The sequence below is a fragment of the Gouania willdenowi genome, chromosome 11 (genome assembly GCF_900634775.1).
Source record: "Gouania willdenowi chromosome 11, fGouWil2.1, whole genome shotgun sequence".
Classification (NCBI taxonomy): Eukaryota; Metazoa; Chordata; class Actinopteri; order Blenniiformes; family Gobiesocidae; genus Gouania; species Gouania willdenowi.
This window is the reverse complement of record NC_041054.1, coordinates 13,976,368-13,992,626: the sequence shown is the minus strand read 5'-3', so window position 1 is coordinate 13,992,626 and position 16,259 is coordinate 13,976,368. Positions and strand designations below refer to the sequence as shown.

At 38.4% G+C, this 16,259-nt stretch overlaps 1 protein-coding gene across 1 annotated transcript; it reads left to right on the top strand.

Moving 5' to 3' along the window:
• The first annotated feature begins 6,596 nt into the window (after positions 1-6,596).
• sla1a (Src like adaptor 1a) lies at positions 6,597-11,104 on the top strand. Its single transcript, XM_028461433.1, has 8 exons — positions 6,597-6,755; positions 7,153-7,249; positions 7,375-7,474; positions 7,624-7,710; positions 7,856-7,959; positions 8,979-9,110; positions 9,876-10,005; positions 10,770-11,104. Exons 2-8 carry the CDS (start codon positions 7,168-7,170, stop codon positions 10,957-10,959), a joined length of 825 nt encoding a protein of 274 aa, XP_028317234.1. The 5' UTR covers positions 6,597-6,755; positions 7,153-7,167; the 3' UTR covers positions 10,960-11,104.
• The last annotated feature ends 5,155 nt before the right edge of the window (positions 11,105-16,259 follow it).

The following is a 16,259-nucleotide window of genomic DNA, read 5'->3' as shown; positions in this document are numbered from 1 at the left end:
CACACACATAACTTGCATATAACAGTGGATGGCACATTCACAGGAAAAGTACAGAAAGATGTTAATAAAAAAACACAGAAACTCTCTATGGGAAAGTGCTATTGAATATTTGTTTGAATGTTCCATCGTGATTAATCAAGCATCCGCCATTGTTGCTCTTTCAAATATTACCACAAAGGTTAAAGTGACTCATCAAACCTTTTACTCCTCAGCAGCTCGACGGTCAATAAAAAGGTTGTGGGAAAAAAGTTTCCTAACTGCAAAGTTTTAATACATTTGCAAATGATAAGAGACAAATGTCTCACTATTAGGTTTTTGGACTCACACTTAGAGTGCTGGTAATATGTAAGAGCAGACTAATCGTCTAGAAAGCCATGGCTACATAGTAAATAGAGCACACGCTGGGAAACGTTGGCCATATATTTTCAAGGTCCCTTTGTGGATTGTTTCTCAAAGGAAGGATACAGGCAAACAAACTGTCACTACTGCCAGCAGAACCTGAATGATTTGGAAACCAGTCGGTGGAAAAATAAAGGTTGAGGTTTTCTCGTGTTATGCAATGCTTGCTTGTCACTGATTACTTTCCCTGGAAAGGTAAAGTCATCACTCTCTCAGTGGTGACCTAAGATCCATCATGTGATCACCCAAAAATTCAGAGATTTTAACTCTGAAAGACTGAAACCAATTGATCAAATGGTTACATTTAAAGTAAACAAGAGCACCCAAAGAGTGCAAACCTCCACCAAGCGCCCGAAATCCTCTTTGCCGGTCAATTACAAACCTAGATATGAGTTTTTAAAATTTCCCCTAAAGATGAGTTAGGAATTTTTATATATATATATATATTGATCTAAATCCCCTCCAAAATCTAATGGAATCTTTCATCGTGTAAGGTCTCTTTGGTTAAAATTTAGACGTAATCCTGACACACAAACAAAGGAACAAATATCTCAGTCAGCTTTATTGTTGAATCCACTACATGTACAAGACATGTAGAGATTCAAAATTAAACACAAAAACCCGACAATGTAGAATACATAAATTATAAAGACAGGACAACCACAACACAACAAGTATTTACAATAATGCTGGTGAAAAATATTACCTCCTTGGTGGAGGTATATTCTCCAAAAATACATAAGACGGCTAAAGAAATGCAGAAAAAATTTAAATAAAACAATACACAAAACAAAAAAACAACAAAAAAATACACAATGACTCCCAAAACACAACCTGACAAAAGAAATTTAAAAAAAATTACAGAAAAACATAAATAATTACAAAAATACACCAAAGTGACTCCAAAAACAGCCAAACAAACAAAAAAGAAATCTCTCAAAAACCTTCGGTACTACTGGTGACTGAATATAATATCAGCATCACCAAACTGTTGGTACTTGTGAATATTGTGTTCCACACAGTCATACCTCACTCACTGCCTGTTTACAGTTCGTAAACACATGCTTAAACCACAGCTAAAAACAGCATTAGCCTCCATCAGATTAGCCTCTGGAGTCTTTTTGGGCTTTACATGCCTTTAAACAGCGGTTTGCCTGCATGTTTCCCAGAGAGGTGGATACACTTTCACAGGTGCACTGCAAACACATACACCATGTAGATCGCTCACAGACCTCTAATAACTGGGTAACAGATGATGACAAACCTATAAATGTCTCCCTCCCATCTGGATTGTTAAAGAGAGAGAGTAAGAGCACTGACTCAGACTTCCATTATGGGCTTGACGAAGCGAGCCAGCTTGGTAACCCATAGTTACTTTGCTCTAAGGACGAAGGTTGGTATTATCTTTGATACATGTGGAGGTAATGGGAAAGGCAGCCAGAATGCACTGGTGGCTACACCTGAACCATTATGAAGCTTCAAAGCCTGACATTGGAAACACTTTCACTTTTTGCAGAGCACACATTTGGAGATAAGACTGGAGCGAGACGACTTTCTTTAATACACAATCAGAGCCAGTCTACAACTCACACTGTGTGCAGTGTCAAGTTGGTCCTGGAAGTACCTCAAGTAACCCCTGTGACTTCGAGAGATTAATGGGACCATATAAGAGTTTTAAAGTGAGCCAGTAAAAACATTTGTATTAAAGTCTGTACTGGGTCAAAGGAAGTTTAGAAAAATAACAGTGATAAAATCACCTGGGATTACTTTGGAGTTTAAACGATGTGAGCATTTATGAGCTATCAGATGTCAAGTTGGATTTGAATAATATTCAAAGCTGTGGGAATTTAAACTCTGGAAGTCTAAAAGTCACACAAAGAAAATACACTGATTCTTTAATCTTTGCAATCACTTGGACAAGGGTACAGAGTCCTCCTCATTTTGTCCTCCTGTTCAGGCACACGTGCTTTTTGATTGAGGAATGAGAAATACCCAAAGTCGAACCTATAGATACTCGGGGAGAACATGCAAATTATGCAGAAAGCCACCACAACCAGCAGGGTTTAAACTCTTGAGCTTCAGCTTCATCTGCGCCACCGTGAGGATTTAAAAAAACACATTTTCTACTTATTCGGTTTCTCTGTGGTTGCAGTTCACAGTCCTGTCAGTGACGGAACTCTCATGAGTAAATCTTTCCTGAAGCGTTAATTCACGTCTTGGAGCATTCGGCGGACTGGAATTATTGATGCAGTGCTGGAGCTTCAGTCAGGACAAAAGATGCTGATGCTGTTGTTGTTCTTTGACTTTTACTGGAAGGTGCTGCTCATGCTGCGTTCCCAGGGAAGATTCAAAAGTGAACGACTTTGGAGTTCTGTTTTCTGTCCCACAATTTTTTTTAATTAAGCAGCGGTTTTTAAAAGAAAACAAGCCCAGATGTTTTTTATGCAATTATCTTTAATTATTCTGCCATCAAAATTAAACCAAATCATTCTGCTGACGTGTACTTCGTGCAAGTAAAACAGATCCTAGATATTTTTGAATCCCTTAAAAAAGCAACGAAAAAAAAATACTGCTGCTGAAATCTATCATAGGATCATTCCCAGGAGTGTTTGTGAAAGCTTGGCGGAATGTGATAATGAATGAGAAAATTACTTGTGCAGATGGTTTTGTGGATCACAGACAGTACAGCTTTCAAATTCAGTCCTGGAGGGCTGTAGTTTGGATAGTTTTAGATATCTCTGCGCTCACACTAAACTCTGATGACCACGTCATCATCCGGGTCTCTAAAAAGCCAAGACACAATGCTCAGATGAACAAAGAAACAGCTAATACCTGCAGGATTACAGTCCTCCAGGACTGAGTTTGGACAATTCTGGTTTCACATTTAATTTGGGATTGAAAATGCAGCAAATACATACAGATATACTGTATAGAAAGCCAACACAACCATTCCTGTCAATCCTGTGGTTAGGAGTCCAGTAGGGTCAGTCTAACTTCTGAATATAGTCACTGCTTATTACAGTGAGAAAGGGCGGACTATCCGTGTCCAGGCATGTGCAATTTGTATCATTGAAAGGAAGAAAAACAACTGCAGAGAATTTAATTAAAACAACACTTGCATCCGAGTTTAAATTCCTTACTGTCATTCATTTAGTAACTTCAGAGTGGCGGTTTGGATCGTCACTTCTCCTCAAAGTGTTCAAACACATCCAGACTTTAACTTGTTAGCCTCTGGCAGCTGTGGGCAACGGCAGCCACAGGCAGACAGTGTGTATTTACGAGTCAGAGAGCAATGGCTCTGCCCAGAATGACTGCTTACAAATCATCTTCCATCTTCAAAGCAATGAAGCCCAAAACGCCCCTGACGCGTGTTGGAAAGCAGACATCAATCATATGGGGAAACTCTCAAAAATTACACACACAATAGAGCCCATGGTATGTATTCCCTTCATATCCAGCAGCAGCTCTGAACACCTGCCACAGAGTCTTTGCTGTGTTCGAAATTGCATACTAACATACTACACATTCAATAAGTATAAACTGTCTACTATATACTATTAGTATGATTAGGATGGTGACCGTTCCCACTGAAGTCTACTTCCAAGCATTTTAAGCGAGAAACTGACCAAGTAGCATTTCAACATGTGGTTATTTGATCCATAAAACTCAAAGAAACACATTTCATTCCCGACATTTCAGAGATTTTCAGAGACCCGCCATTGTGCAACTGACAAGGGTTAACATCCTGTTAACTTCAAAACAAGAGCCTTATTTACAAAAGCGATTAAAAAGTAATGGAAGACAAGAAGAGATGCTTTAGTTTTGAAATGGGGATGTTTGACTTTTAGCTTGAAGCTGGTCCCAGGACCATTTTACATTCCACTCGCAATGCATCATGGGGTGGTTGAGTATGACTATTGACTATGACTAGTGTGCCCATCGTGCATATTTCAAAAATGTCCCCATATAATATACATCCAGGTATTTCTCGCGTATTCAATCGTTTCATACTATCTAATTGGAACGCACTACATACTAATTTTGACGTCAGACAGTATGAGTAGTATGAGTAGTATGTTAGTATGGAGTTCACAGTCCCAAAGAGTTAGTGGCTCATATTAATAACTTCACACACATGCTCACACCTACCTCAGAGGTACACACCAATAATGACAAAGCCTCTATGCAACTGCTGTCCAGTGAATGACAATCCCAAGCACACTTTGCTTAAAACTACAATTATTATTTTTTTTTTTCTTCTTGTCTGCACATGCTGTCAAAGGTCAACACCACAAGAAGTGCAATCATTATGAGACAGCAATGCATATTTTGTTATTGCAATAAAATACATTGATTTATTTTATTGCTTAATTGTGACCATCACCAGCCCTCCCTAAGGAAGGGTAAGAAATCTTTTATTATAGGGAGGATATAAAAAGGGAGAGCAGTGTTACACCTAAGTGGAGGGGGAAGGGGAGGGGAAAGGGAGCAGGGAGGAGAGACTCAAGGCAGGAAATAGAAAAGGTGGGTAAGAACAGTCTATTCTTCCCCACCTTTTTTAAAACTACTATTATGACTTCAGCTCACCAATATTGTCGGCTGTTATGAGACATAAAATGTAATATTGGTCGACAGCGGTATAATTTTTCCACCTATATTGAAAAACCGATATGTGCTGTTGTTTATTATTAAAAAAAAGAAAATGTCACTTTTTCCATTACTGAAGTTGAATAAGTAATATTTTCTTTGCACAGATTATGTTTATTTGTAGAATACATCCAGTGGGGCATGACATTCAAAGTAGGTTTAACCTGTTATTTCCATAAAGAGATATCATGTGAACTAAAATTTGGTAAGGGAGGGAGGGGGGTCTATGTATGAATTGTACTGGTTGATATGGGAAATTTAGTGTCAGACAACATCAGCACATCAAATCATGACAAAAAGCTAATATTGAACATCAACCAATGGAGGATGTTGGAAATGACTCCTTGACTAAGGCGCCAATGGAGACTTGAATTCTGGTCCCTTTATTAACGATTCTCAGCGGCAGCTTGAACATACATCCCCCAATAAAGGTTATCTTATCTTCTATTGTTAGTTCTGTAACTGTTGCTCTTAAATTTTATGACTTTTTTGCAGGTCTAATATTTATGACATCTATAATCCGGAATGACCTAATCAAGGTATTGTTATGGAGACTGAAAGAGCAAAGGAGTCTAATTAATAACATTTACTAGTATATTAAATATCCATTCATTGGCAGGTCTAGTATGTTTTTTTTAATACAAATAAACATTAGCCTTAATATATTTGCATCACGTGAGAAGCTTGTAACTCCAACTGTTTGGATGCATCTGTAGGGCTGCACATGGACGAAAATGTGAATGTGTTGTCATGTTTTCTGTTTGTCAAGAAAAAGTACAAAATGTGGAAAAACCCACAATCAGTCACATACCAGACAAATAAACATTTACATAGCTTGCAGCAAAGCACAGACCACAGACTCGACACATCTAGGAATACTTGTGTGTACACTAGTCTGTGAGTGTGAGCACCTATACAAAACAAAAAATGTTACATTACACAGAGGTAGTTCCAACACAACATACTGTTGAATCACCCCTTTTTTTTAAAAAAAAAAACAAAAAAAAAACAGGAAGTCCTTTCTATGCCCTTTTTTTGTTAATGGGAACAAACATTTTACAAACGCAATTTTGAAAGAAAATTGGGCAAAAGAGCATTTGTTGAAAATGTGTTCCTGACCTTGCAAACTTGGGTTCTGCTATTATTCACCTCTTGACCAGTCAAAGGCAGCTTAAAGTTCACTGCAGGATTTAACATTTGTCATCATCACACCTCGCCTTTATACCATGACACACAATATTGGTGGGTAAGTTCCCTTTTTGATGGTTTGTGAGCACAGCAGAAAATCTTTTAGCTCTTACATCTGGATCTCTTGTTTTATGTTGCTGTTCTTTCTAAAAAAAAAAAAAGCATCATAGTCGTCAGTAAATAATAACAATTGTAGGAGTAGGTTGCCTTGTTTGAGTTCAGTGTTCTGGATGTTCTCCTGCTTTCTGCTAAGTCACGGCTCAGATGATTGATTTGTTCATATCAACTGTAAACTGTGCCGCTGTGAGCTTGTATCACTTTTTTTCTGCTCCCTTCCTTTTGTCGTTTGAGGAAGTGAGTTTTACAGCCCGATGCAGCGCTGCCACCACACTCTGTGACATGTCATTCTTGTAAACCTCTGTGCACATGGTACTGCTCTTTGGCCGCAGTCATGTCCTGTTTTGGCCATCATCGCCCTCACCGCACTTGATGAGATCGAAGTGAGCAATATACTGTTGGAGGTAAGTGTACAGAGACTCCAAAATGTGTCAATCTTTCTGTTGTTTCTTAACCAAACTATAACCAAAATACAATGTGATGCAACTTGAGAAAATGCACCATTGTTGAAATACCCACGAGCACTAATGTTATGACTTAACTCTTCAATGTAATTAATTCAACATTCAGGATTGAGTTTATTCAGTTCAGGGTATTCTATGAGATTTCTACGTTCCTGTGCTAGATGGAAAATTATGTATGAATTTAGCCTTCGCTTCCCCTTTTTGCAACATCTGTTTTGCTGAGATCTTCCCCTCAATGAGAGTTACAAGTTGTGCAATGGTAGGAGAACGTATATAGCTTCCGTAAAAGAAAAACACAGATATTTGTAGCTTGTTGTTCTGTGTGACCTGACCTCAGGCTGTTGGGGGATCAATGTGGAGGATGGGGACTTTGATGAGCAGAGCGAGCTCCAAAAACAAAATCATCACTGAAAACAATGACAACTCTATAAAGGGTAAGAACTTTTTTCGCAACCCGAGGGAACGTTTTCTTGGCATAATTCAAATAGACTGAAATATCACAAAGAGCTATAATAACCACGATCAAGATATTGACTTTTGTTGATGTTTTATTTCAAAGGTTCAGAGGATGACGCTGTGGTGGTCCTAGAGGACTATCCTTCTGCTGAAATCGGTAAACCTATCTACAGAATGGGTGAAAAGCTGCAAGTTGTCGCACAGTATGTTCATATTTGAGTCTTTTTCTTATAAAAACAGCAAGTTGAGCGGATGAAAAGTAAAATGTATAACTTGATAATGTGAGTCTAGAGAAGCGTTGACTCGATAAGTCAGTCATTAGTTTAATTTTTGGTGTCTTTGTGGTGGTCAGCGAGGCTTACTGTTGGAGAGTGCGCTCCATCCAAACGGGGAAGGAGAACTACATACCACACAGACACGTGGCAAAAGTCTACCATGGGTAAGAAAAGTCATTTATATGTGTCGTAAGCCGAAAGCATCAGGATGATACAATGGGGATTACAATTTTTTTGAATTCCAGCTACTGTATTTGTGGGCTTTTCAGGCATTAATTGGAGCCTAATGAGGTTTTCTTGTTACGACAGGTGGCTGTTTGAAGGATTGGAGAGGCAGAAGGCTGAAGAACTGCTGCTTCTTCCTGGGAACAGAATGGGTTCCTTCCTGGTGCGTGAGAGCACAAGCCAGAGAGGTAGGAAAAGTCAGCTCAAAAAGAGGTGGAATGTTTATGCTACAGAACCTGGACAGAGGAAAAAAAAAAAGACTATACTCAAACAACTCCAAGTTTTGTAAAAAAACCCAACTTTATTTTTAGTTTCTATGATGTCCTCAGGATATTGGGTTTATGGGTGGAGATAGATTGTAAGTCTTCTTGTAAAGAATTTGTTTGAGATGATTCAACATTTTGGTTCATTTTTCACCCTGTCAGCCCAATAAGACCTGAATGGTGGAGATCAAAGGGAACAGGATGTACACTTCCTGGCAGTCGCTTCATGTTTAGAATGTGTGATTAACTATTTATTTATTTATTTTATTTATTTATTCGGTTTATTTCCCACATGGTTACATTCACTTTTTTTTTTTACATTTTTTTTTTTTTTTTTTTTTTTGTACATGCCGAAAAAGGAGACGAGAGAAGCAGTTTGCTTATCTGGGTCCCGTCCCCTGTTTTACCATCGCAAATTTACATGGGTTTACATGTCTCTCTGGTCAAACATTCTTGAGTTGTTCTGAACAGTCCTTTTTTGTGTATTCTCATCTGTAGTCAGTGTTGTCTTTTTTTTTTTAATTTTTTTTTTTTTTTTTTATTCCTCCTCCTCTCTATCGTTGTTTGTGTTGGCCTTGTTCCCTGCCAGACGTTGTTAGCATTCCTCCAGTTCAAGAATAGTTCCTCTTTCGAAGGTGTTTGGAAGGTTTTTCCCTTTTCATCCATAATGTCACCACTCGGTGTAGATTTTTTCTTTCTGATTTGCCAACAAATGCTCAGCTTTCCTTATACCTTATTGTGTTCCTGCAAAGAGCAGTAGAAGGATTGCATCTCGTAGGTATGACTAGGAATTGAATTGTTTTCAAACTCTGTCACTCACATGATGCTACAACACTGAGTGATCAGATGCGGACGAAACCCAGAGGATAAAACTTTTCCTCATATTTTCCCGTTTCTTGGCTGTTGTAATAGACCGTGACTCTGTTCTGTGTCACATTCTTTAGGTTTGTATTCACTGTCGGTGAAACATCAGACTGTAATGCACTATCGTATCTTCAGACTGGACAACAGTTGGTACTACATCTCTCCATGTCTCACCTTCCAGTGCCTCGAGGATTTAATCAATCACTATTCTGGTGAGTAGTGGCAGAAACGGTTCAAACTTTAAAATTAGATGTACAGTATTGCTCATCAGTGTTTTGGTTTTATTGAACTATTTCCTGAACTAACGGTGCTTTTAGGATAGGGATGGGAACCTCATGATACGATACGCGATACACAGCTCACGATCACGATTACTGCGATTATCGATATATTGGTCAGAAATCAATCTATGATAATCTATGACATAACAAGAAAAGAAAAAACGATTAAGTGAAAAAATACCTTTTTATTTCATATCTCTGAAAGACAATAAATTGAAAAAGTGTCCTATGAACAGTGTCACTATTTTAGTGTAACATTTCTGTAAATAAGTGTAAACATATCAATGTAAACGAATAAGTATGTCCAATAGTGCTTTCTGTAAACACCATTGTAGTGCAATATTCCAGTAAACAATATATTGGTTCTGTGAAGACCTATCTGCACATTTTAGTGAAAAAGCAGAAAAGGTTTTGAAATAAAACAAAAATAAATAAATTGATACTTAGCGGGAGCACATCGATAATCGATCGTGCGGAAAAATATTGCGATATATCGCCATATCGAGATATCATCACAGTCCTATTTTAGGACAGACCGGAAAACATGCACTAAATGCAATGATTTAAAATGACTTATTCAATGTAGGAAAATGGTTGGCTGATGAACAGTAAAATGTGAAAATGGTCAATGCAACTTGAAGTTACTTTAAAGAAATGAAAACTTCAAATTTCCGTACTCATATTTTGGCTTTTCAGACTCTGCTGATGGACTTTGTTGTGCACTAACCATCCCCTGCCTGACCGGCTCAGTACAACCAGCAGATGCACGCTCCGGACCGCTACCTACCCTGATGCGAAGGAACTTAGACTGGAAGAAAGTAGAAAGGTACTTGTCACCTTTTTCATTTTTTCCTCGCTTATTAATAACTTTTCGATGCCTACACGATGTGACGATCTGAAAAAGTGAGAAGTGAGTGACAAGTGAGATCAAATAGAGCAGACATAGGCAACTGGTTGCCCGGGGGCCACATGCAGGTTTCAGCCTAATTTTTTGCAGCCCCCAAAGCAAATCTCCAAAAATTGTAATTCAGGAAGTTAGAAGGAATATGAAGCCCACCATAATAGACTAAGTACACGAATGTATTAAGTACACAAAATTCCAAAAATACATACAATGACAACAAAGAAAGAGACACCAACCACTTAAACAAAATGACGACAAAAACACACAACACAACGACACATTACAGAATAGCTCCAAAGACACAAACTATTTTTTAAAAAAATGCACAAAGTGACAGCTAAATACTAAAAACAACAACAAAAAGACCCCAAAAATGCACAAATCGACTCCAAACACACACAAAACGACTAAAAACTGACAAAACATAAAAACCACAGACCCTTTCCCTCTGTATTAATGCTCTGATTGGTCATTGTTCTAAATGCTGGCATGAATATTGATCATGTGGCCCTTGGCCTCAGATCAGATACCATCACATGTTTGTGGCCCCCGCTGTGATAGAGTTGCCCATCCCTGCAAATAGAGCATTCAGACTGGAACTTGCCACAAAGTTTGTAAAGGACCCCCATAAATTGGCTTTATTCTTCATCTCCATAAATTGGCTTTATTCTTCCCTCTCTGTTCAGGAAGGAGCTTGTGAGCACAGACAGCTGCGATAACAGCATGGTGAGCTACGGAGTGAGGAGCAGCATCGCAGCGTACTTGTCCTTCTCGGACGATCAGAACTCTGTGAAGCTCAATTCCGACATTCGAAAGAAAAAAGCCAAATCAATGCTTGCATTCAATCCAGACACAGACTATATCGACGAATTCTAGAGCTTTGTCTCAGCAGTGGAGCTGAGAGCACTGGAAAATTCTAAAATGAGCCTGAGCTTATCCTTGACTCAACAACATTGAGGTGAGTCTTAGGTGTGAGCACTGTGAAGTACTTTAATGACAATAAAAATTGCACAAATATTTACACTTGGACCAAGATTGATGTGTGGTTAGGCCAGCAATAGTGCAGAAAGTCTGTGGTGTGTAAGTGTGCAAACATGGAGTCTGGGATTGTATTAGTATCAATGAGATGCATGATGTAGATATAGTTATAATGGTCAAATCTAGAGGTGTATTAGTGGTTTTTAAACTACTTGATGTGCCTTTAATTAAACATGATTTATTGACTATTTTTCAACTTTTTATTGTGCATTATCTACCTTCTACCTAAAAAAGCAATAATATCCTGTGTGTGTGTGCATGTGTGTGTGTGTGTGTGTGTGTGTGTGTGTGTGTGCGTGTGTGGAGCGAATATCTCCCCGACACAGTATCTGTTCAACCTGAAACTTTGTCAACGGCTTCCAAATACCCCAAGTGTGTGCATCCGTTATTTTGGAGTAGTTTGGTGTTGCAAAACTCCGGTTCCGGGTTCATGACGTCACTGTGTCGCGGATTGTTTGGGTTTGAAAAATAAGGTCAATATTAAAAGTGTTTTTGTACTGCTAGAAGTTATTTAACTTAATATTTCATGGTTATTTAAAATTATGTGTTTGAAGGTTGGATGTACAAAGAGGTGTACATCCAACCTACAAACAGATACTCATTTGGCCATAATTGATAACTCTACTTAAGCTCCCACTATATGAATACATACTTACGACGGGCACTATACTGGTATTATTAAAGTCTTTAATTAAATCATGCGCCTTCTTGATTGAAAATGAGGGAATGAAGGAAGTAGTCCTTTTCTTGTCCAAACATAAAGCTCACAATGTTTTGTTTGTTACCTTATTGGAATTTACACCCTAACTCCTTGTAAACAATAAACTAAATGTCAAATGTCAATGAAAACCAAATCACAATGGATTCTGATATTAATGGTTTAATGGAAAACAGTGGCAGCCCAAATGTTATATGAAGTAGATTTGTGAATAGAGGGTATACTGGAGGTTGCCAGTTCAAATACTGCTACTGGCAGAAGAGCTAAGGAAGTGGTAAAGATGAATTATTTAGAAAAAATAAAAACACGAAACACACACAGAACATTTATTGATTGAAATTCCTCAGATGGCACCACGGCCAGTGTGAATCTGAATTTCATGATGGACCTATCGACTGTTTGAAAGGTTATGATGACATTGCATGGAAATATTTGTGGTTGAAAAACTTTCAGACAAACCAAGCCGTGACATAAGCAGAAACGTGTTTGAGCAACTTCCTGTTCTATGTTGGACCAAACATTTTTAACCACTGGCCCTAAACAACAGCTTAAGTGTGAAAAACAGAAACCAAGGTCTAAACGGGGAAACCGTCATTTACTCAGACCATATTTTTTCCACACAGTTCATCGATATTATCTGCAGCAGTGTGTCCGGGGCCAACAGACGCTTGTAACCTTGCACACAATTAGCAGGTAGTAGATGAATAAATGATTGTTCATGTGGGTAGTAAATAAATATCACTGTGGAGTCATGGTGACTAAAGAAAAGCTTACGTTCTGTATATGTAATACTTTTGGGAACGGTCTTCCTTACGCACTCTCAAAGAAAAACTGAAAAGAAAAGACTTTTTTTCTAAACCTCTTTAAAGCTGATATCCAGAGTTTCTGGGAAACGTCTCGATGTCCCGCCCTAAACAGCTCCACTTCCTCCCACTGCCTCTACCAATCTACCAGAAGCCACGTCTCTACTTTTCTGCACACACATCGCGGAACATAATGAGGTTTCATCGGGTCACATTGATTCAGGTCTATGGGTCAGGTAAGAGCCAAAATCATATTTATCTGTTTGCTGTTGTGACGCGCGGCCTTGTTTCCATGCACAGTTCTGCATTTACTTTGACAGTCTCAAAAACAGGAAGTCGAAGCCTATTGGCTGGGCGATCACAGCGATCTTTTCTATAGGGGTCTATAGGATGAAGGCGGGACTTATATACATTAATGTATATGAATGACCACAAGCAGTAGACCATAGTAAACGACTAGTTAGGAATTATTTTTTGCATTTTAAAAGAATGATACATAAACATAGATTTCCCAGAAACTCCGGATATCAGCTTTAGGCGCTGGTTCTAGTTCATTATCCAGTCTCCCACAACTGAGTCTCTGGGAGCAAAAATCCCACAAAACTAAATTCAGAAAATTATCTCACATTCACAATCAAATGTACAACAAATGTGCCAACGTTGCATTTTGGTGCCAACCGCTAATTTTGTTGAAACAAACTCAGCACTTTCTTCTCAGGAAAAGAGCAGGAGCGTATTAGGCCTTGGCTTGTTTTAAAGTCGTTAAGTAACCAATTGGAGTTGAAACAAAGGATGCGTGTGCATGTGTGTGTGCGTGCGTGCGTGCATTTGTGTGATATGGAACAATCAGTGGTGCAGGCACTCACATCTGGTAGCCGATTAGTGCACCATGCAGAGACTGTAGTCCAGTCAGCATTAGTCATAGCTCACGCCACGAGTCAGCAGTCCATTAAAGGCAGGAGAGGGAACCATGGGAATATTCGGTGTTGAAAGTTGTCCGTTTCCATTAGCTAAACGGGTTGGATTTAAACATCTCTTTGATTGTTATATTCACAGCAGCAATACTTCAGCAGGATAACATCTATATTTTGTAATCAGACATTTACCGTAACACAGCTGCAGATCAGAAAGACAATACTCCATCAGCTTGCCAATCATCACACATTTGTAAGCACACGTGGTGAAAAGAAAGGCCTTCAATCTGAACCAATGTCCAAAACCCGCCAGTGTGGTCCAGTTCAAAGCAGACCTCTTTGTTCTCAGCAGGATTGTGGTTTGATTCTCATTCAGAACATTCTGAAGACAAACATGAAGAGGAAGAAGAATGTGTCACATGTTTACGTTTGCAGCTCTGTGGACTGGGAAAGGAAAGAAAAAAAGGGAAAGTGAAGGGAACTATTGGAGGGGAGAAATCTACTCCTAGTGCCTGTTTTCTTATAATCAGGTTTTTCTTATCAAACCCACATCCTTCCGACCCAAAGCCCAGCTGTGCAAACCTCTGCCTTCATCGCTTCAGTATAGAAGACGACTGAAGGGAAGAAAGAAAATCCTTTTATACATGTTTCCTTTGCCTAATCAGATATACAGTATCTTTTTAATTAAAACTACTGCTTTCCTTCTGCGATGGTAACACATTAATCTGTGTTTAGCACTTTCATGTCTTTGCAAATACATCCAATTCAGCCCAGCAAACAGTCAAAACCTTTATTTTGAAAAGCAAAGTGCAAATATTATTAGAAGCACTGAATATATATATATATCTTTTTAAATAACTTGAGTGTGGCTATACAATCAGTATAAAAACTCACTTTCCACATGGTTAGCTGATAGGTAGGAGCTCAGAACTAATTTTCATTTTCTAGATTATCGTCTGTTTCAAAATGATAAATGCCCTGTTTCCTGTAAGAAAACCACACACAGCGTGCAGTTGTTATTTTTGTAGCTTTATTTAGATTGAAAAAAGGTGCTCCACCCTTTACCTCTGACCACTTCCTGAAGGTGCAAAAGAGCAGTAAATCTACATTTTAATGTCTGCTCAGCCTCAGAGTCGTTATCTTTGGTATTCGCAGGAAAATTAATAAGAATATAACTTTTGCCGAGCGAGCGTGCTCTTTTGGTTTTCACCCGTACTGTATGTATGAATTTAAGCCCTTGTATTTGCCACGGAAACGGTGCACAACAATATTTAACCATAAAGCAGGTGTGAGCCAGTACGTACATCCTCATCAAGGACACATGTGTAATTATAGATATGTCTGCTTCCTTTTCTTGAGCCAGTTCTCATAAAAAATGTAAAAAAAAAAAAAAAAAAAAATGCATTAAAAAGCAATTATGCTCACTGAAGCAGTTTGCTTTATTTTTTCTCTCAGTTATGTAAGAAGAATATAAATAAGTGTTAACAGTTATACCACACACTTTCCATAGTGCTTGATGGATATTCTATCACGGGGAAGTTTCATGGACAGTTTTGAGCTTTCAAAGCTTGAACGTACTTTTATTTAGTTTGGAGAACAGACTGACTCACTCTGCTGTTGAAAACTTCACCAGAGGAGGAGACGATCCACACTTTTGTCCATCTGTTGTGAGCCTTCAGAGTGCTACAGCACTAATAAGTGATGAACAATCATTTCCACATACATTTTTTACAATTCACCTTATTCCTGTCAACCTATTCATTAATGGGCACAACTTCCTGTTTGATAGAAAGGGCAGTATTTGACAAGCAGGTCAATAACAGCTTTTTTTTTTTTCTTCTTACTTTTTTGAAAAAAAAAAACATTGTGCTGCTATTTTTTAAACACATACAAAGAAGTGTGTGTGGCAATAATGGCAGTTTAAGAAGAAAAAAGCCAACAAAAGCATAATTCTTCATGTATTTATTCATCTATACATTTCAAAAAGGAGTTGCACCCATAATTAAGATGTCGCGACCCTTAAAATCAAATGGGAAAAAAATGATTGACGGTGGTTGTGCACGGCTGATTATCTTAGAATTAAACTTTTCATGTGTTTTTCAAATTAAAGTACTGCTTTCAGCTTTTATTGAAGCACAATCGTGTCTGAAAATTAGCTACGAGACTGAACTAATCAGCATCAGCAGTCATTCACCGATTTCCAACTGGTGGGTCAGGACCCAAAAGTGGGTCGCAGACAGCTGGTCAAAAATAAATAAATACTTGAAGCTGTTATCCGGAGTTTCTGAGAAACATCTCGATGTCCCGCCCTAAACAGCTCCACTTCCTCCCGCTGCCTCTGCCAATCTACCAGAAGCCACGCCTCTACTTTTCTGCGCACGCATCGCGGAACATAAGAAAAGAAAAGAATCATACACAAACGCCGGATATCAGCTTTAATGTCTCATTTTGGACTTGTCTTTTATTTTGAAAGAAACTTTGCATTTGACAGGCATGCTGCACAGGAAAACATAGATTTATGTTTTTTAAAAATATAATGTATACGTGTTTTCAACAGCTTTTTTTTTTTTTAAACTAAATTTGGTTAGTTGATTTCTAAAAATAAAGGTTGCAATTTAATGAACGTGGCAAAATGTGGGTCCCAGGGTGAGACCAGTAGAGAACCCCTGTGTTAGAGGTTTGTAAATATTGAATTGAATATAT

What these genes read in the sequence shown, in the direction of transcription:
- sla1a (XM_028461433.1), top strand. Translation starts at nt 7,168, where the DNA reads ATGTGGAGGATGGGGACTTTGATGAGCAGAGCGAGCTCCAAAAACAAA. An exon ending in CAATGACAACTCTATAAAGG is followed by an intron (nt 7,250 to 7,374) that starts GTAAGAACTTTT and finishes TTTATTTCAAAG; the next exon opens with GTTCAGAGGATGACGCTGTG. An exon ending in GACTGGAAGAAAGTAGAAAG is followed by an intron (nt 10,006 to 10,769) that starts GTACTTGTCACC and finishes CTCTCTGTTCAG; the next exon opens with GAAGGAGCTTGTGAGCACAG.